This window comes from Salvelinus namaycush, chromosome 3 (assembly GCF_016432855.1).
Source record: "Salvelinus namaycush isolate Seneca chromosome 3, SaNama_1.0, whole genome shotgun sequence".
In the NCBI taxonomy this organism is placed as follows: domain Eukaryota; kingdom Metazoa; phylum Chordata; class Actinopteri; order Salmoniformes; family Salmonidae; genus Salvelinus; species Salvelinus namaycush.
Genome location: NC_052309.1, coordinates 61,875,066 through 61,897,232, shown reverse-complemented (window position 1 = coordinate 61,897,232; position 22,167 = coordinate 61,875,066). Strand labels below are relative to the sequence as shown.

Here is a 22,167-nt window from a genome sequence, read left to right as displayed (position 1 = left end):
CACTATGACTAATTGAACCTACCCTAACCAGAAAACACGGATAGATGGCAGCATTCACGCAAAACTGAAAGCACCAAGCACCACATTTAACCATGGCAAGGTGACTGGGAATATGGCAGAATACAAACAGAGTAGTCGTTCCCTCCACAAGGTAACCAAACAGGTAAAACGTCAATATCGAGACAAAATGGAGTCACAATTCAACGGCTCAGACATGAGACGTATGTGGCAGTGTTTAGAGTCAATCACGGACTATAAAAGGAAATCCAACCCCCGACGTCTTGCTGTCAGACAAGCTAAACATGTTCTTTGCCCGCTTTGAAGATAACACAGCGCCACCGACGCAGCCACAACCAAGGACTGTGGGCTCTCCTTCTCCATGGCTGACGTAACTTAATTGAATTAAAACAAGTTAGTTGAAATCAAATCAAATAATTTAAATATAGTAAGACGTTGTTAGATTGGCTAAAAAACCTAAGCCAACATTTGTGGGTTACATCTTTTGTCCAATGCAAAATAATTGCAAAAAAGGCAGATGACCTATGTAGCAAATTAGGCTAAAGTATCATTTGAGGGCTCACTAATGCAATAAAGTGAGCAGAAAGTAAACAAAATGTACACTAAATTGTTTGTCTTTCACAGATACCATTTAAAACAATCTCAGACACATAATAAATTAACACAATTAAGTTGAATTATTCTTTTTAATTAATTAGAATTAGACATTTAAACTTGTTAACCCTCTCAAGGCTGCCGGCCCAGGTGGCATCCCTAGCTGCATCCTCAGAGCATTCGCAGACCAGCTGACTGGTGTGTTTACAGACATATTCAATCCCTCCCTATCCCAGTCTGCTGTCCCCACATGCTTCAATATGGCCACCATTGTTTCTGTACCCAAGAATGCAATGGTAACTGAACTAAATGACTATCGCCCCGTAGCACTCACTGCTTTGAGAGACTAGTCAAGTATCATTTCACCTCCACCTTACCTGTCACCCTAGACCCACTTCAATTTGCTTACTGCCTCAATAGGTCCACAGACAATGTAATCGCCATCACACTGCACACTGGCCTATCCCATCTGGACAAGAGGATAACCTATGTAAGAATGCTGTTCATTGACTATAGCTCAGCATTCAACACCATAGTACGCCCCAAGCTCATCATTACGCTTGAGGCCCTGGGTCTCAACCCCGCCCTGTGCAATTGGGTCCTGGACTTCCCGACGGGCCGCACCCAGGTGGTCAGTCGTCCTCAACACCAGGGCCACACAAGGGTGCGTGCTCAGCCCACTCCTGTACTCCCTGTTCACCCATAACTGCGTGGCCATCATCAAGTTTGCAGACCAACAACGACGAGACAGCCTGCAGGGAGGAGGTGAGGGCTCTCGGATTGTGGTGTAAGGAATATAACTTCTCACTCAACGTCAACAAAACAATGGAGATAATCGTAGACTTCAGGAAACAGCAGAGGGAACCTCAGGAAGCTGAATAAATTTGGCTTGTCAATTAAAACCCTCACAAACAGCCCTCCAGGACACCTACAGCACCCGATGTCACAAGAAGGCCAAAAAGATTATCAATGACAACAACCATCCTGTCACGTTCTGACCATAGTTCTTATGTGTTTTGCTTGTTTAGTGTTGGTCAGGACGTGAGCTGGGTGGGAATTCTATGTTGTGTGTCTAGTTTGTCTGTTTCTGTGTCCAGCCTAATATGGTTCTCAATCAGAGACAGCTGTCAATCGTTGTCCCTGATTGAGAATCATATATAGGTGGCTTGTTTTGTGTTGGGGATTGTGGGTGGTTGTTTCCTGTCTCTGTGTTTGTGTTCTGCACCAGATAGGACTGTTTCGGTTTGCCACACTTATTTTTTGTTCGTTGTAAGTGTTCACTGTTTTTTGTTTAATTAAACATGTTGAGCACTGGCTACGCTGCGTGTTGGTCCGATCCCTGTTTCACCCCCTCTTTTAGTGAAGAGAGGGAAGGCTGCCGTGACACATCCGAGCCACTGCCTGTTCACCCCAGTACCATCCAGAAGGCGAGGTCAGTACAGGTGCATCAAAGCTGGGACCGAGAGACTGAAAAACAGCTTCTATCGCAAGGACTGTTAATCAGCCATCACTAGCACAGAGAGGCTGCTGCCTACATACAGACTTGAAATCATTGGCCACTTTAATAAATGGAACACTAGTCACTTTAATAATGCCACTTTAAAATGTTTACATCTTACATTACTCATCTAATATGTATATACTGTATTCTATACGGTCTATTGCATCTTAGCCTGTGCACTCTGACATTGCTCATCCATACTGTATATTTATATATTCTTAGTCCATTCCTTTTCTTAGATTTGTGTTTTAGGTATTTGTTGTGGAATTGTTAGATATTACTTGTTAGATATTGCTGCACGGTCGGAACTAGAAGCACAAGCATTTCGCTACACTCACAATAACATCTGCTAACCATGTGTATGTGACCAATACATTTGATTTGATTTTTGATTTGAATTGTAAATCCGGAACTCGGGCCCTTTTCTAGAGCTATGAGCTGAAGATCACTGACGTCATCATGATTCGACCTTGTTTTTTTCAGAGTTCCCAGTTGTCTTGAAAGCACCATAAATCCAGAGAATGACAGACTTTGATGACAACATTTGCCCACAAGAAGGACCTCCGTGTCATCTTCCTTTTCAAGTGAGCACAGCACAACAAGATGAGTCCAAAAATGTATTGTAATATGCAGGGAAGATATGTATACTGTAGCTAAGAAAGTAATAGTAAGTGTATGTTGTGTAGTAAGCTGTTAGTAGCCCATGTGTCTCACCCTTAGAATTTGGTCCCTCTCCCCCTCAGGACTTAGCCTACTGTTCTGACTAGGTGGTGCACATGTAACCTGTAGCCTGTTTTCGAGAAATGTCATCTATTGAATATTGTAAGAGCTTTCATTGTCTGCTTATATGCCCCCGTTATTTGTCCTACAGTTCTGACTTGGTATACAGGGAGAATAATGTAAGAACGACCCATGTTCTGAAATCTGTCGTTGTACATTTAAAAAGTGCTGAACAAATAGTTACAGTATATCGACAACTCACTCATTAACGTCTTAAACAAAATTACGGTGTAACGGCAGCCTTCCTCCTCTTCGTCTGAAGAGGAGGTGTAGCAGGGATCGGACCAAGACGCAGCGTAGTTTGTGCTCAACATATTTAATTAAGACGAAATAGACGTGAACACTTACAAATACAAATGTGGCAAACCGATACAGCCCTATCTGGTGCAGAGAAAACACAAAGACAGGAAACAACCACCCACAAAATCCCAACACAACACAAGCCACCTATATATGATTCCCAATCAGAGACAACACAAAACACCGGCTTCTGATTGGGAACCATATTAGGCCAAACATAGAAACAGACAAACTAGACACACAACATAGAATGCCCACCCAGCTCACGTCCTGACCAACACTAAAACAAGCAAAACACACAAGAACTATGGTCAGAACGTGACATACGGCTTGCCTGTTATCCGCTCATCGTTCCCTTATGCAATAGTTTGTACATCTCAATTGTTATATAGCTTATATAGGTCTATGTCATTAATATCTTATTCATCATTTTAGGCAATGTTGGAATGATTTCATTGTTTTGCTTACTTTGTGTATTATAATTAGCAAATGTGCTTTTCTTGATGAGGAGGAGATACTATATAATGTTGTTGGGTCTGTAACCATGTTTGCCAGTGACAGTCTCTTCGCAATCAAATATTTGTTTTCAACAAAAAGTTCAGCAATAGACCCAAGTAATTCCAGTTGAAATTGTGAGGGTTGTTTTGTTTGCGCAATGCACTGTTTGTGCGTCAGTATATTGTCTACAAAAGTTGATACTCGTGATTGTATTTTCCTTCCTTTTTAGACCAGATACAGTGCATTTGGAAAGTATTCAGACTCCTTCACTTTTTACACATTTTGTTACATCCTTATTCTAAAATTGATTAAATATTTTTTTCCTCATCAATCTACAAACAATACCCCATAATGACAAATTGAAAACTGTTTTTTAGACATTTTTGCTAATTTATTACAAATATAAAACAGATATACCTTATTTACTTAAGTACTCAGACCCTTTTCAATGAGACTCGAAATTGAGCTCAGGTGCATCCTGTTTCCATTGATCATCCTTGAGATGTTTCTACAACTTTTAAAACACAAAACTATAAAAACCTTGGAAGAAAGAGGAGAGGAAGAGACAAGAGGAGAGGAAGAGACAGGAAGAGAGGGGAGGAGAGGATGAGAGGGAAGAATAGGAGAGAGGAAGATGAGGGAGAGAGTGGGGAGAAGAGAGAGAGAGAGGTGCAAGATAGACATAAGCTTATGTTTACATGATATCTCAGGATTTATATACACTCCATGTCACGTTCTGACCATAGTTCTTGTGTGTTTTGCTTGTTTGAGTGTTGGTCAGGACGTGAGCTGGGTGGGCATTCTATGTTGTGTTTCTAGTTTGTCTGTTTCTATGTTTGGCCTAATATGGTTCTCAATCAGAGGCAGGTGTTTTGTGTTGTCTCTGATTGGGAATCATATGTAGGTGGCTTGTTTTGTGTTGGGGTTTGTGGGTGGTTGTTTCCTGTCTTTGTGTTTTCTCTGCACCAGATAGGGCTGTATCGGTTTGCCACATTTGTTATTTTGTATCGTGTTAAGTGTTCAATGTTTATCGTTTTATTAAACATGTTGAGCACTGGTCTGAGCTGCCTGCCTGCCTGCCCAGCGCCGTCTGAGCCGCCAGCCAGTCAGGAGCCGCCAGAGCCGCCAGCCAGTCAGGAGCCGCCAGCCAGTCAGGAGCCGCCAGAGCCGCCAGCCAGTCAGGAGCCGCCAAAGCCGGCAGTCAGTCATGAGCCGCCAGAGCCACCCGCCAGTCATGAGCCGCCCTCCGGTCATGAGCTGCCCTCCGGTCCGGAGCTGCCCTCCGGTCATGAGCTGCCCTCCGGTCCGGAGCTGCCATTCGGTCCGGAGCTGCCATTCGGTCCGGAGCTACCTCTCGGTCCGGAGCTACCTCTCGGTTCGGAGCTGTCTCCTCAGTCTGATGGGAGGGTTCCTAGGCCAAGGTCGGTGGCGAGGGTCGCCACTCAAAGGAGGGGGACAAAGACAATGGTGGAGTGGTGTCCTCGTCCAGCGCCGGAGCCGCCACCGCGGACAGATGCCCACCCAGACCCTCCCCTGGAGTTTTAGGGGGTGCGTTCGGTGTCCACACCTCAGGAGGGAGGTACTGTCACGTTCTGACCATAGTTCTTGTGTGTTTTGCTTGTTTTAGTGTTGGTCAGGACGTGAGCTGGGTGGGCATTCTATGTTGTGTTTCTAGTTTGTCTGTTTCTATGTTTGGCCTAATATGGTTCTCAATCAGAGGCAGGTGTTTTGTGTTGTCTCTGATTGGGAATCATATATAGGTGGCTTGTTTTGTGTTGGGGTTTGTGGGTGGTTGTTTCCTGTCTTTGTGTTTTCTCTGCACCAGATAGGGCTGTATCGGTTTGCCACATTTGTTATTTTGTATCGTGTTAAGTCTTCACTGTTTATCGTTTTATTAAACATGTTGAGCACTGGCTACGCTGCGTGTTGGTCCGATCCCTGTTACACCCTCTCTTCTCGTGAAGAGAGGGAAGGCTGCCGTTACACTCCACTTTACTAAGCTCTTTTTTGTTTGTCATGATTATCTAATGTCCATTCACCAACAATCACTAATAAACAGTTCCGGTTCTTTCACCTACTTCTTTAATTCAGGATGTCTCCCCGCAGAGGGGCAAAGTATTTGGTTAAATTAAATTACTTTATTATACTACACCTTGAAGATGGTTACTTATACGGAACACAATAAATGTGTACACTTCCATGCTATGTAGCATGAAATAGAAACTTATGCAACTTTCATGGAAGTGTATGAGTTTATTTTATAGCCTGTATTCTATAGGCAAGGAACTTCAAGCCCAAGATGGGAAGTTATGACAATAAAGAATGAACTAAAGGTCGCTCAGCCATGAGGAAGTTAGTCAACTAAACAGATGATACAGTAACCACAGACACACACAGCCTACCACCCACCCATATTTAAATGGGGAGTGTTCAAAGTTGGATTAGTGGCTGACGCACACACCTATTGTGCATTACATTTCCTGGTAAATTATTATCTGTATGTCCCAGGTAGAGTACAAACTTTGCAGGAGGCTCAACAAAACACCGCTGACCAGCCATATCACCTCTTACTGTACTACAAACATCCTTCTGTCCTCAGAAGATGTCCAGCTCTCAAACAACCACCACTAACGAGGCGGTGGTATTCACCCATGTCTACCCCTATGGGAACGGGATGGGGGTCGCAGGGGTCGCATCTGCTCCTCACTGTCTGGGACAGACGGTCTCTTCAGTGCTGGGAAGTTTCCGGTCAGGGCATCCAAAAGCTCTGGGAGTAAGAATTTATGTTTTACATCATTTTAAAATGATTTTTCATTTTGGTTGAACGAAGAGAAAAATGAATTTTCTGCTTTGTTTTTCTCTCACAGACCATACAGATCATGATTGGTTTGATGCTGTTGACAGGAATCGTGATGACTGCCGGACCACAAGTAGACAATATTGGAGTATTTAGTGGAATATTTGTCTGGGGATCTATCATTGTGAGTGAGCTGCTCTGTCTAATAATAATTTCTTACATTTCCTGTCTGTCGTGATGCAAACAAAACATCCTAATAATTGAATCGTCATATTTTGAAAATAAATGCATTAAAAACAATACAGTATGTGCAATTAAAAAAATATATATAAAATCTTTAATGTATAATGAATGACTTAACAAATTACTTTTATCAATGTATATATATTTGGCTAGGCCTGTGCCATTCATACACTCATGCATTTCAGTTTCTGTTGACTTCTATGTGGGAGGAATTCAACTTGAATTTGAATTTTGGTCATACTGTAGAAATATTTTTGTCCCACATGGTACCCTACTCCCTATATAGTGCACTACTTTTGTAGTGTACTATGTAGAGAATAGGGTGCCATTTTGTATGTAGGCTTGTATAATCTCTTCCCTGTTCCTTCTCAGTATGTAGTTGCAGGCTCTCTAACTGTTGCTGCTGACAACAAACTGAACAAATGTCTGGTCAGTATCAACTATTTTTGCCTCAATAAAGTTTAGGCTTTTGATTTATAAAGTTCCACTCTATTTTAAAAACATAGAATCTACTTCACATATAGGCACTCATGTTTTCATTCAACCTGTTTGTTTTCCTCCCACAACACAAGCAGTGGGGTGGGCACTGACGATTCAGCAACTGCGAATTGCCCCTTTAATAAAGACTTGCAATAATGATTGTCAACACACTGTATTTTATATTGCATTTCATTCTTCACAACCAATCATTCATTCCCATGTTTTCTTTCTGCTCTCTGTCCCTTAGGTAAAAGGCTCCCTTGGAATGAATGTTGTCGCCACAGTTACTGCTCTTACTGGCACCATTTTGCATTATTTAGACATCCTCTTGTACTACTACTACTGTGACTATCCAGGCAATCCTTCATACGACCCTCCATCCTATGTCTACTACCCTACGTCCTCTGTCTGTCAACAGTATCGGGTATATACCAAATGCTTATTCCTTTGGTCAGGAGATATTTGTAAATCGGTAAAGGGGTATTTATCATCTATAATCGTATTACTAGACTAATGTACGTACTGTTTAATGTTTTTTATTCGTTTAAATTATACTCCATTTGGAACAGATATGTGATATCTCGAACATGCAAGCAATAGTGAATTAGATGCTATTGAGTTGCTATATAGATGCTATGCTATATAGATGCTATTACTTATACTTCTTGTTAGCCCACAGTGAAACAGGAGTCAAAGTTTAATTGTACATAATTGCTCCAAAATGGAGGTGTAGTCTAGTTAACTGCTGTTTCCTGTTCCTCTCTGTCTATAGGTCAGGTCCCAGGGAATATCAGGTGTTTTGGCTGTTTTCTCCTTGCTGGAGTTTATAGTGTCCATCTGTGTCTCGTCATTCGCCAGCAGAGCTGTCTGCCTGTGCTGCCGTTCCACCCCTGAGGTGAGTCTTTGGACATAGATTTCTGTCAAAATGTTGTCCAACATTTAGACAGAAATCTAGTTCCATATACAGTGTGGTCCGAAATTATTGACACCCTTGATAAAAATGAGCAAAAATGACTGTTTAAAATAAATAATACAATACTGAGATGCATCGTATGTGCCCAAAAATGTGTATTAATACAATTGCTCAGAGAAAGTGTTTTTGCTTAACAAGTAGTATTTTTTTTTATTTCTAACAGGTATGGGTCAATATTAATGACACCCCTGTTTTCAATACCTCACTGTGCAAGGATAACAGCACTGACACTTTTTCTAAAATGTTTTATGATTTGGAGACCCCATTGGGAGGGATCTTAGACCATTCATCCATACAGAATCCTTCCAGATCATTGACATCCTTCGTCTGCACTTATTTTATGTTTTTTTCTTTCTGCTTAATGTATTCTTATTTCAACACCAAACCCACCACTGGTGTGTGTGGCGAAAGTGCTCTATGTTCATGTCATCTGATCAAATCACAGGGTTCAATCCAAGTGCCAATGCCGTTTAGCAAACTCCAGGCGTTTACATTTGTTGGATGACATGAAAATAGCTTATTTACCAAACACGCCAGTGGTGAGTTTGGCATCGAAATGAGAACGCAAGAGCAGAAAATAACACCATACCTACTGTAAAATATGGTGGTGGATCTTTGATGTTATTGGGCTAATTTTCTTCCACTGGTCCTGGGCCCCTTGTTAAGGTCAAGTGCATCATGAACTTTACCCAGTGTAAGAGCCAATTTGGGCGTATCTTATATTATGGTATTTTTTAGGCAATTACACTCCCGACCACTAGGGGAAGACAAATGGTGGTAAACACACATCAGGTGATCTATAAAGACACAGGTGTTTGAACGTATGGTGTGTGTGGATGGTGAGAGAGCTTACAGTTTCTACCGAAATCAAATCAGAAATTTGATGAACAGACTTGTTGAAAAGATGGCATCCTATGACGGTGCCACGTTGAAAGTTACTGAGCTCTTCAGTAAGGCCATTTTACTGCCAATGTTTGTCTATGGAGATTGCATGGCTGTGTGCTCGATGTTATACACCTGACAGCAACGGGTATGGCTGAAATAGCCGAATCCACTAATTTGAAGGGGTGTCCACATACGTATGTTCTGGTAACTGTAAGAGCACTGAGCGGTCATGACACCTGTATATTTGATAATGAATTACTAGAAATGGACTTAAAATTGACATGTCTGTCTTTTAGCAAGTGTTCATCATTGGGAATCAAATACCGGTACCTCATGGCAGCATGACTCCAAGCAACGCACCTTACCCTCCTCAGAACAACTACGAGGTATGACATCTTTTGGAGGTTGAACTGCAGGGTCGACATATCAAATAGGCTGCTCGTTATCTAAAATTTGAATTAAAAAGATCTCCCCAGTGTCGTAGTTACTGAGTTTCTGGGGTCATTTTTTACATTTCCACTGCGAGAACTTTCATTTCAAAATGTGTAATCACCAAAACATTGGTCACTGTATGAAATTCTGTGGGTCCGTACTTGCGATCATTAGAAAACGTTTGAGTTGAAGTTTAAGCATCGTCCAATTAAAATGGTTGACGTCGTTGCACGTGATAGAACCAGTGTGTATAAACCCTGTATGACTGACAGGGGTTGCTGTATTGAAGCCACCGCACAGCCATCTTGGCTTTTCTCCTCCAATGTAAATAAGATTATGTAATCTATCGAAATGCTTTTATTAATGTCTACATTTGTTTTTGACATGTTTATTCTATTACAGACACCTTAATGCATACTTTCACATTGTATTATGTGAGCTAAACTTCAAAGCTCTCAATGGCTAATACAATCCAGGGTTTATATACATCATTAGAACACTTTTCCATCACCTTAAAAACAGTCACAGAACCATAATCAAAGTTACTAATCAAAGTTACTAAAACACAACAATTTTCAACTGAGCGATTAGCCCCTGGTGATTTTTGCCATTTGGGACTTTATAAAGACTTTATACTCTGTATCTGAGGGAGTCAGATTTAACTCCACACAGGCTTGTACTAGCTTGGGTCCCCAGTCCTTTCCTGCTTTCCACAACCCTAGTGTTGTTTAAAGCTTTCCAATTGTTCTCTCCGCGCAACCATTTGCTTGGGGAGTATAAGGAGGGGAGAATATGTGCGAGACTCCATGCTCGGCACACCAATCCTCCACTCTCTTATTCTTATATTGGGTCCCATTGTCAGTCCTTAACAATGGGAATGGACCTAGAGCAAGAGTCAGAAGGTTAAGCATTTGCAATACTGGCAACGCATTGGATGATTTTGAGGTGAGCACTATTGAGTACCCTGAAGCCATGCACACCGCAATTATAGCATACCTATGTCCCAACGAGGTGGCCACCTTCATTGGACCCATAGTATCTAACGCTATTTGCTTCCATGGTGTACTGCATTTAATGTGTTGACCCGCTACTCTGCCTAGGTTACTAACCTTTTGTTCTTGACAGGTAGGACATTGAGCGCATATATCTAGAACTTCCTCTCTAGTATATAATATGCCCTCATCTTTTAGCCTCTTCATGAATATTCGTGACCCCAAATGGCCCCAATCTTCATGAAGTGCTTTTAGCTTATCTTTTTCCTGTTTGTATAGAACTATTCGCCCCATCTGGACTAGTTCATCTACTTCTCTGTTTCCTAGTTGGTTAAAGTCTGCTTCTGCACCTGCCGAGTCAGCAGTGTGAGCCTTTTGATGACTTACCACTTACCATGTCCATTTGATCCATTAACTCATGGATTGTTCTCCATTCCCCCTCGTATTGAATTGGCTTATTTTTGGCACCTCTGTACCCATTATTCTGCCAAATCCTCTTATCCGAGGTCATTGCTTGTGCACAGTAGTAACTGTCTGTTACCACTTCTATCCTTTTCAGGTTGGCTCCTATGCAGTGCAAGAGTGCTTCTAGTACTGCCATCACTTCTGCTTTCTGGGCCGTGCCTGTAATAATTTGGCTTTGTTTAATTACGGTGTCTCCTGTAGCTTTATTCTTAACTACACTGCTCAAAAAAATAAATGGAACACTTAAACAACACAATGTAACTCCAAGTCAATCACACTTCTGTGAAATCAAACTGTCCACTTAGGAAGCAACAGTGATTGACAATGAATTTCACATGCTGTTGTGCAAATGGAATAGACAACAGGTGGAAATTATAGGCAATTAGCAAGACACCCCCAATAAAGGAGTGGTTCTGCAGGTGGTGACCACAGACCACTTCTCAGTTCCTATGCTTCCTGGCTGATGTTTTGGTCCCTTTTGAATGCTGGCGGTGCTTTCACTCTAGTGGTAGCATGAGACGGAGTCTACAACCCGTGGCTCAGGTAGTGCAGCTCATCCAGGATGGCACATCAATGCGAGCTGTGGCAAGAAGGTTTGCTGTGTCTGTCAGCGTAGTGTCCAGAGCATGGAGGCGCTACCAGGAGACAGGCCAGTGCATCAGGAGACGTGGAGGAGGCCGTAGGAGGGCAACAACCCAGCAGCAGGACCGCTACCTCCGCCTTTGTTCAAGAAGGAGCAGGAGGGGGCACTGCCAGAGCCCTGCAAAATGACCTCCAGCAGGCCACAAATGTGCATGTGTCTGCTCAAACGGTCAGAAACAGACTCCATGAGGGTGGTATGAGGGCCCGACGACCACAGGTGGGGGTTGTGCTTACAGCCCAACACCGTGCAGGACGTTTGGCATTTGCCAGAGAACACCAAGATTGGCAAATTCGCCACTGGCGCCCTGTGCTCTTCACAGATGAAAGCAGGTTCACACTGAGCACATGTGACAGACGTGACAGAGTCTGGAGACGCCGTGGAGAACGTTCTGCTGCCTGCAACATCCTCCAGGATGACCGGTTTGGCGGTGGGTCAGTCATGGTGTGGGGTGGCATTTCTTTGGGGGGCCACACAGCCCTCCATGGGCTCGTCAGAGGTAGCCTGACTGCCATTAGGTACCGAGATGAGATCCTCAGACCCCTTGTGAGACCATATGCTGGTGCGGTTGGCCCTGGGTTCCTCCTAATGCAAGACAATGCTAGACCTCATGTGGCTGGAGTGTGTCAGCAGTTCCTGCAAGAGGAAGGCATTGATGCTATGGACTTGAATCCAAATGAGCACATCTGGGACATCATGTCTCGCTCCATCCACCAACGTCACGTTGCACCACAGGCTGTCCAGGAGTTGGCGGATGCTTTAGTCCAGGTCTGGGAGGAGATCCCTCAGGAGACCATCCGCCACCTCATCAGGAGCATGCCCAGGCGTTGTAGGGAGGTCATACAGGCACGTGGAGGCCACACACACTACTGAGCCTCATTTTGACTTGTTTTAAGGACATTAATTCAAAGTTGGATCAGCCTGTAGTGTGGTTTTCCACTTTAATTTTGAGTGTGACTCCAAATCCAGACCTCCATGGGTTGATAAATTTGATTTCCATTGATAATTTGTGTGTGATTTTGTTGTCAGCACATTCAACTATGTAAAGAAAAAAGTATTTAATAAGAATAGTTCATTCATTCAGATCTAGGATGTGTTATTTTAGTGTTCCCTTTATTTTTTTGAGCAGTGTATAAAGCCCCATCTGTTTTTTTCTGCTTTTTCACTTCCGTCTGTGAACACGACTATGTCCCTAGGCTTGTCCTTGGGCATTTTGTGTTTTTTTCTGTCCATTTTTGGAATTTCACCCGCTTGCTCCCATCCCTGGTCTGCAATGAATATAACCCTTTTTGTTCCTACCACATTTCTCCATTTATCCCATGTGGTAGTTGTCACGCCCAGCATTTTATTTGTATTGTTAGCTGCCCATAGTTTGTTTAGCTCATTATCTTTAATGATAATTAACTGCCCTTGTGCTAATGCCACTATCTTATTCCAGTATATTTCTAGTAGGGCCATTTTTGCCCCTTCTGGTGAGTATTTCATTACTGGGCCTTTTAGCTGTTAACTGTAACAATTTACAGTCATTTCTGACCCTTCATTGGATACCCACAGGTACCCATCTCTGTCTATGTCTTCTCCCTCTAATTTAATAAAGATCCATAAGGGCACGTCTGGGTTTCTTGGTTCATTAGTTTGCGCTTTTGCTGCCATGGTTTTTAATCCTTCCCATGCAGTCACCATTTCATTATTCCAATTTAATGGCTCTCTTCCGAACTGTTTATGAGACATGTCCATTTGGTCTTCTCTTCTCGTAATACCTTTATAGCAGTGTTTTGCAACTCTGCTATAACCTGGTATGTGATTGCGGACTTCTGCATTTCGTTCACTGTCTGTGCCTTTGTCATATCCTGTACTTGTTCTAGATATCCTTTGCTTGCGGTAATACCATTGCTTATGGTAAACCCGAGAAAGCTCACTTCCTTTTGCCCTATTTGACTTTTGGTTAGGTTGAGCTTCATGCCTGCAGTATTCAACTTGGTTAGGGCCTCGATCACTGCCTCTGTGTGTTCTTTTGGGTCATCGTGGGTAATATAGACATCATCTATATATTTCACATTTCACTCCCTTTAGGATCTTTCCCATTGTTTCTTGGAAGAAATTTGGGCTATTGATAAATCCCTGGGGAAGAGAACGGAATTGGTAGGCCTGTGTCCTATCAGGTGTAAAAGCAGTCCTGCTCCTACTCTCTTCTGCTAAGGGCACTGCATAGAACCCATTTGCCAGGTCCAGGCATGTTTTATACTTGCCAATTTTCATTTCTGTTAGTGCCATGTTAGGGTCTATGTATGACCCCTAGTGGCTGGTGGTAAGTCTGTTTAGGGCCTTAAAATTCCACCCCAGTCTTACTGTTTTATCTGGTTGAGGTACCCATTGCATAGGTGTATTAGTAACTGGGTTGGTTATCCTATCAATCTTTCCTTGTTGTTCCAGCTCTGCCAAGCTGATTAAGGCCTCTTTTGTGTCTGGCTATTTTGCATTGCTTCACTGGCTTATGTACTCCTCCAATTATTTTGTGTGCGAACTCTGGTCCCAGGGTTCCACAATCCTTTTTAAACTGCTGTATTATCTTACCTAGCTTTTCTATTATTTGATTCATATTTTTCACTGGTAAGTCCATTTCTGTTCTGACTCCCTCTATTTGTTCTGGAACATTTACAGGTTAAAAATTGTTAATATTTATGACTCCCCTTGCTTGTAATTGTTTAGCGTCCGATAAGCTGAGGAGATTTTCTTCTCCTTGTAGCATATTTATCCCTAAGTGGTTTATTATTTTCATATCTTTTTGATGTCCATCCTGAGGTTTTACCCTGAGGTGTCCACTCTTTGCTCTGCGGTTGTCTTTTTTCTTTGACTAGCCTTTTCTAGGTTAGCCTCTCTTTGCATTTATTTGCTTCCATGTAAAGTCCCATTCCCCTACTCCTGTGCCAGTGTCTAACTGACCTAACACATTTGCACATGGGTCACTATCTGTCTCAGCTCTTTCAATGTAGTTACGTCTATGTTTAACTTGCTCTTAACTGCTGCTTTAATGGCTGTGGTTTAAAACCGGCCTTTTTCGCTTCCGCATCTGCTTCCTGTTGCCGCAGCTAATACTGTCAGTACCAGATATGGTTTCTGTTTCCAAATATTGACTGACTGTCTCACTGTCTCCCTGTTTGCACTAATGCATTTTAAAGAACTCAACATTTCTATGTAGTAACCTATAAGATAATTATATAGTTCAACTTAATTAACCCGATACTCTCAATGATCCTGGGTCACAACAGATGCCATATATTCTTGTCATCTTTCTACTATTTAAAGACAAACCTTCAAATGATTAGCTAAGGCCAAAACATAGCATATGTTTTCTGTACTAATGAAATCTCTCTTTCGGGAGTCCACTGTATTTTATCTAACAATAACCTGGGTTAATCTTAACTGAGTCTCATCAATAATTTTATATAAGTTGCACAGTATGGGACCCATTATCTACAGTAATTTATTATCCCTAAGAACTGCAACATATTTATTTTCATAATTAAATTTAGTGCTTATAAAATCACAATTTTTCTACCTTCATCTTTTTTTCTGCCCTGTTGGCTTAAAATATGTCCTAAATACTTAACATGAGTCTACCGGCATGGCTCTCAACATTAAACTAGTGTCTCCTAGACTCGTTGGAGTCCCATCCTGTAGCAGGGCCATTGCCATGGGGTACCAGGGCTGTGCATAGAAGGCCACTTTGCCACAATACACACTTACATCCTCTGGCCCCGGTTCTTTTTCTGGGATGACTTTTATTAGAACCCAGTTTCGTATTACTACGAGTTCTGCCTGCCTTCCCCCTATTTCTGCTTGGGTTCCTGCCTGACTCCACCAAGTCTGCCTCTCTTGGGGAGCGAATCCTAGCAGTTTTTTTTTTTTAAGGGCTGGTTGCCATTTTAAAGGTTAATTCCGACCATTTTTTTTTTTTTAAGAGTAGACTCTAACTCGCCATTGCTCTTTACCTTGAGATTTTATTTAGATTTCCCATTTAGTTAAACTCTATAGTACTCTCTTATTTCTCAGGGATTTTTTTTATCATATAGTGTGTTACACACCCCATTCTGAGGTTAAAGTTTCCCTTACTTTCTCCCTCAAGTGGTATTACTTTCACTATGGCCCAGTCCTCTACTTGGCCTATCATCAGATCGCTGGAGGCAATAGTCCTTCTTACAAAGTGTTTATCATCCCAGAAGGTCTGTCTGCCTTTCCACCCGATCATTTCTTTTACTGCTGACTGCTCATTTCGTGTTAGATCTTTCCATTCATAACCTGGTACACATATGGCAAATCTACATTCTGGTAGACTAACATGTACCCTGAGCTCCCTTTCCTGCTCCAGACTACCGGCCTGGGCAGCTATATGTGCCAGCGTTGCCTCTCCTAGGTCGAGTGCTGCTGCCATAATGTTTTAGTTTCTAGGTCGTATAGGTTCTGTTACTTAATCGCTTTTTAACTCTTCTATCGGGCCCCACGTTGGGCGCCAAGTGTCACGGTGCTGACTTTTGCCCATTGCCTGCAGCAAAAGCCTCCGTCCTCTGGCTAGGCAGAGTACTTTAGGATTTTAGTTACTTCGGTGTAACAAGGGCCTAGCCGTGCGGCCCTACCAACCCTTCTATTTATTCGTACTGGCCCTTCGCGTGAGTTGGGTTTGTTCCTTCGTTCACGTTGTCACTCCCTTATTTCCCCGGTCTAGTGTGGGGCCTTGGATAGATGAGTACTTTATTACTTTATGTTTATAGATTCTTCCTATACTCCCTTACCTTGTGTCTTCCTCTCTTATATATCAATACCTAATAACTAATCTTCCGTTAGTTATTATGCTCGTCAGCTAGTAGTCACTTGGAAACTAGTATTGTTATATGTTTGACTTTTCCAAAGATATATTATTGTCCACACAATGAAATATTCTTTAGTGCAATCACATAACCATTAACCAGGGTCACTTTCCGTTCAGTGAGAGTGTCAGAGGCGTTTGCTCTCCAGATCGTTACTCTGGCCTAGTTGTCAACGTTTCAAGCTTTTATTAAGTCACTCTGTTTTTTGTCTTATACACGTTATTACAGTTAAATGGTTATACAGTCCAAATACATCAATAATGCTCAATCAATCCTTAATGCGTTATGCTATGTGTAACGGTTCTCTAGCTCTTCCTCCTCCTCGGACGAGGAGAGGCGAGACGGATCAGATGACCAATACGCAGCGTGGTAACTTGACATGATTTATTTTAAACAAGACAAAAAACGAACTATACTTGCTACTAAACAAAATAACAAAACGAATGTAGACTGACCTGAACGTAAGAACTTACATGTAACGAAGAACGCACAAACAGGAAAAACAGACTACACAAAAGAACGAACGTACAAACAAACCGAGACAGTCCCGTGTGGCACGACAAACACTGACACAGGAAACAACCACCCACAACAATCAATGTGAAAACACCTACCTTAATATGGCTCTCAATCAGAGGAAATGAAAACCACCTGCCTCTAATTGAGAACCATATCAGGTCACCCTTTACCAACATAGAAACACATAACATAGACTGCCCACCCAAACTCACGCCCTGACCGACTAACACATACAAAATAACAGAAAACCAGTCAGGAACGTGACATAACCCCCCCCTCAAGGTGCGTACTCCGAACGCACCACCAAAAGTCTAGGGGAGGGTCTGGGTGGGCGTCTGACCACGGTGGTGGCTCAGGCTCTGGGCGAGGTCCCCACCCCACCATAGTCAATCCCAGCTTACGTCTCCCCCTTCAAATGACCACCCTCATATTACACCCACTTAATTTAAAGGGTAACCTTAAGATAAGGGGCAGCACCGGGACAAGGGGCAGCACCGGGATAAGGTAGCTCAGGACAGAGAGGTAGGTCAGGACAGAGAGGTAGGTCAGGATAGAGAGGTAGCTCAGGATAGAGGGGCAACTCCGGACTGAAGGGCAGCTCCGGACAGAGAGACAGCTCTGGACTGAGGGGCAGTTCTGGATAAATAGCAGCTCTGGGCTGAGGGGCAGCTCATGACTGGCTGACGGCTCTGGACGCTCATGGCTAGCTGACGGCTCTGGACGCTCATGGCTGGCTGACGGCTCTGGACGCTCATGGCTGGCTGACGGCTCTGGACGCTCATGGCTGGCTGACGGCTCTGGACGCTCATGGCTGGCTGACGGCTCTGGACGCTCATGGCTGGCTGACGGCTCTGGACGCTCATGGCTCGCTGACGGCTCTGGACGCTTATGGCTGGCTGACGGCTCTGGACGCTCATGGCTCGCTGACGGCTCTGGCAGATCCTGTCTGGTTGGCGGCTCTGGCAGATCCTGTCTGGTTGGCGGCTCTGGCAGATCCTGTCTGGTTGGCGGCTCTGGCAGATCCTGTCTGGTTGGCGGCTCTGGCAGATCCTGTCTGGTTGGCGGCTCTGGCAGATCCTGTCTGGTTGGCGGCTCTGGCAGATCCTGTCTGGTTGGCGGCTCTAGCGGCTCCTGACTGACTAACGACTCTGACGGCTCGGGACAGACGGGCGGCTCTAATGGCTTGGGACAGACGGATGGCTCAGACGGCACTGGGCAGACGGATGGCTCAGATGGCGCTGGGGAGACGGATGGCTCAGATGGCGCTGGGGAGACGGATGGCTCAGATGGCGCTGGGGAGACGGATGGCTCAGATGGCACTGGGCAGACGGATGGCTCTGGCCGGATGAGGCACACTGTAGGCCTGGTGCGTGGTGCCGGAACTGGAGGCACCGGGCTAAGGACACGCACCTTCAGGCTAGTGCGGGGAGCAGGGACAGGGCACACTGGACTCTCAAAACGCACTATGGACCTGGTGCGTGGTACCGGCACTGGTGGCACCGGGCTGAGGGCACGCACATCAGGACGAGTACGGGGAGAAGGAACAGTGTGTACAGGGCTCTGGAGACGCACAGGTGGCTTAGTGCGTGGTGCCGGAACTGGAGGCACTGGGCTGGAGACACGCACCATAGGGAGAGTGCGTGGAGGAGGAACAGGGCTCTGGAAACGCACTGGAAGCCTGGTGCGTGGTGTAGGCACTGGTGGTACTGGGCTGGGGCGGGGAGGTGGCGCCGGAAATACCGGACCGTGCAGGCGTACTGGCTCCCTTGAGCATTGAGCCTGCCCAACCTTACCTGGCTGAATGCTCCCCGTCGCCCGACCAGTGCGGGGAGGTGGAATAACCCGCACCGGGCTATGTATGCGAACCGGGGACACCATGCGTAAGGCTGGTGCCATGTATGCCGGCCCGAGGAGACGTACTGGTGGCCAGATATGTAGGGCCGGCTTCATGACATCCGGCTCAACGCTCAATCTAGCCCTACCAGTGCGGGGAGGTGGAATAACCCGCACCGGGCTATGAACACGTACAGGAGACACCGTGCGCTCTACTGCGTAACACGGTGTCTGCCCGTACTCCCGCTCTCCACGGTTAGCCTGAGAAGTGGGCGCAGGTCTCCTACCTGCCCTCGGCCCACTACCTCTTAGCCCCCCCCCCCCCCCCCCCCCAAGACATTTTTGGGGTTTCTTCACGGGCTTCCGTGCTAGCCGCGTACCTTCATATCTTCGGTTCCTCTCTCCGGTCGCCTCTGCTCTCCTCACTGCCTCCAGCTGTTCCCATGGGAGGCGATCCCTTCCAGCCAGGATCTCCTCCCATGTGTAGCAACCCTTGCCGTTTAACACGTCCTCCCATGTCCCTTCCTGTTTAGTATTCCACTGCTTGGTCCTGGTTCGGTGGGTGGTTCTGTAACGGTTTTCTTCCAGGGGTGAAGGAGAGGACCAAAGTGCAGCGCGGCTAGTGTTAAACATGTTTAATAAATAACAAGTGAAACACTACAAACAACAATACAAAATAACAAATGTGCAAAAACCGACACAGACCTATCTGGTGCAGACAATCACAGAGACAGGAAACAAACACCCACAAAATCCCAACACAAAACAAGCCTCCTATATATGATTCTCAATCAGGGACAACGATACCATCTGCCTCTGATTGAGAACCATATTAGGCTGGACATAGAAACAGACAAACTAGACACACAACATAGAATTCCCACCCAGCTCACGTCCTGACCAACTAAACACATACAAAACAACAGAAAACAGGTCAGGAACGTGACACTATGCCAGATAATATTGCAAATATAATCAGCTTAAACACTTCTTCTAACTCTTTAACAAAGCAAATAACAATATATTTACCTTAATTCACTATTCCCTCGGTCCTTCCCGGAACTGGTGTCTATAAGAGTGATATTGGCAGCCTCTTCTGTGTATAATATTTCAATCTCTTATTGTCTCCACATTTCTTATGGTCACACTTTTCACTGCCTAGATATTGACCCCTTTCTGATGACCCTTGGCTCTCTACGAGGCTTACTTATATCTGGGCTTTTTCAATCCTTCAAACTGAAATTGTCTCTGGTACTCCAAAAGATAGAACTTGTTGCTCTCCAGGAGATTTCTCTCCTACACAGCCGCGTCCTTTTACTCTTTTTAAATGGAGTGATTTTCCAGGATACAACACAATTCTCAAGATATACCAGTCAATATATTGCTTGTGCCTTAATGTCAAAGTAGTCAATACAAGCAGAGTATAGTGAAAAGTAATTTACCTTGTCTGATGATTCTCTATGATATCAAAATCATGTATAGCGAGGATCATGCCCTAGGCACTGACCTCTCCTTCTTTTATACCTCTCTTAGATACTCAGTTTGGGGAAGACACTTGGGAGTGAAATCAATTTTATCACATTGTGCCACTTCTCTTGCAGTATACTCAACATTTGGTGGGACTCAGTCCAATGTTAAGTCTTTCAGCACTGATGCCCATAAGTCTTCTTCCGTTGGGGCGTCGGTTTGGTAGAGCTGTTCATACCACTCTCCCTCAGTCTTCATGCCGATTGGTTCTTGTTTTATGTCCAGTTCTTTTAGATCCTGTCCATTTGGCTCCCTCTGCTGGTTGATTTCTGTTGTGGCAGTCATTCCCCAGTCAATAGTTGGTCCTAGAGCCCACGGGTGTAGCTCTGGATCTGGACCGGTTACTGAGGGAGGGGTCTGATCTCTTTTGATTTTTGCTACAGTACTTAGTCCCCTCCTGTACTCCCTCTTCACCCACAACTGCGTGGCCACGCACAACTCCAACACCATCATCAAGTTTGCTGACGACACAACGGTGGTAGGCCTGATCACTGACAACGATGAAACAGCCTATAAGGAGAATAGCAGTGACCTGGCAGGACCTCTATACCAGGCGGTGGTAGAAGGAGGCCTTAAACATATTCAGACTGCAGCCACCCAGGTCATAAACTGTTCTTTCTGTTACCACATGGCAAGCGGTACGGATGCATTATGTCTGGAACCAACAGGACCCTGAACGGCTTCAACCCCCAAGCTATAAGACTGCTAAATAGTTAACCAAATAGCTACCCGAACTATCTGCATTGACCCCCTTTTTCACAAACTCTTTTGACTAATCACCTACGCTGCTGCTACTGCTTATTATCTATTGTGTTGCCTGGTCCACTTTACCCCTACCTATATGCACATATCTACCTCAATTACCTCGTACCCCTGAACATCGACTCTGTGCAGGGTACGGGTACCCCATGTCTATAGCCATGTTAGCATTACTCATTGTGTATTTATTCCTTGTTTTATTATTTTTCAAAACCTTTTCTATTTTTCTCTCTGCATTGCTGGGAAGGACCCGTAAATAAGCATTTCACTGTTAGTCTACACCTGTTGTTTACGAAGCATGTATCAAATTAGATTTGATTCTGTACCTAACACTAAAAATACAAAATGAATAATATAATAACGAAATGTAAATGTTTTAATTCAATGTAAACTAAATTTAAACGAACAATATAGCTCTGAAAACCTAACTGACACCAAATTCAAAATAAATATGGAAAACGAATACATATCATTTAAAACGTAACTATATAATAACCTTGCAAGGATGTGATGATCATGCATTATTGGCACTCTACAGGCTCAACCCTGTAAGTAATCAGTTTAATTTAAAGATACTGAGCATGTGTACTGTTGCTCGTTTGTTAACATCTCTTTATTGTAGAATTTCTATCAGCATGCAACCCAAACGGCTTCCTAATCCCTATATAGTGCACTACTTTGGCCCAGTATACTATATAGGGTATATGGTGCGGGCTTTGGTCATAAGTAGAGCACTATATATTGGGAATAGGGTGCCATTTGTAACATAACTATACAGTAGTTAAGGTCATATATGTACTGTGTTGTTTCTACAGACTGGGAACTACCCAAAGGGTCCTGAGGGAGGCGATATGGGTACAGGGTTTCAACAGAACCACCTGCCTCCTCAATACACTGCTGTCGTCATCCCTTGAGAATTGGGCCTCCGTGAATACATTGTTCTTTTTCTTGTTGAAATTGTGTTCTCTGGGCCTATTTTTCTGCTCCAAGCCAGGCAACGGTTAGCACCACATTACTGATCTGAATAATTTGACAGTTTAATATTGATAGTGTATTGTAATGCAAT

At 44.0% G+C, this 22,167-nt stretch overlaps 1 protein-coding gene across 1 annotated transcript; it reads left to right on the top strand.

Annotated features, from left to right (window-relative positions):
* The first annotated feature begins 6,213 nt into the window (after positions 1 to 6,213).
* LOC120044458 (membrane-spanning 4-domains subfamily A member 4A-like) lies at positions 6,214 to 22,167 on the top strand. The gene is made up of 7 exons (XM_038989109.1): positions 6,214 to 6,464; positions 6,559 to 6,672; positions 7,104 to 7,160; positions 7,459 to 7,635; positions 7,984 to 8,106; positions 9,366 to 9,455; positions 21,917 to 22,167. Exons 1-7 carry the CDS (start codon positions 6,294 to 6,296, stop codon positions 22,013 to 22,015), a joined length of 831 nt encoding a protein of 276 aa, XP_038845037.1. The 5' UTR covers positions 6,214 to 6,293; the 3' UTR covers positions 22,016 to 22,167.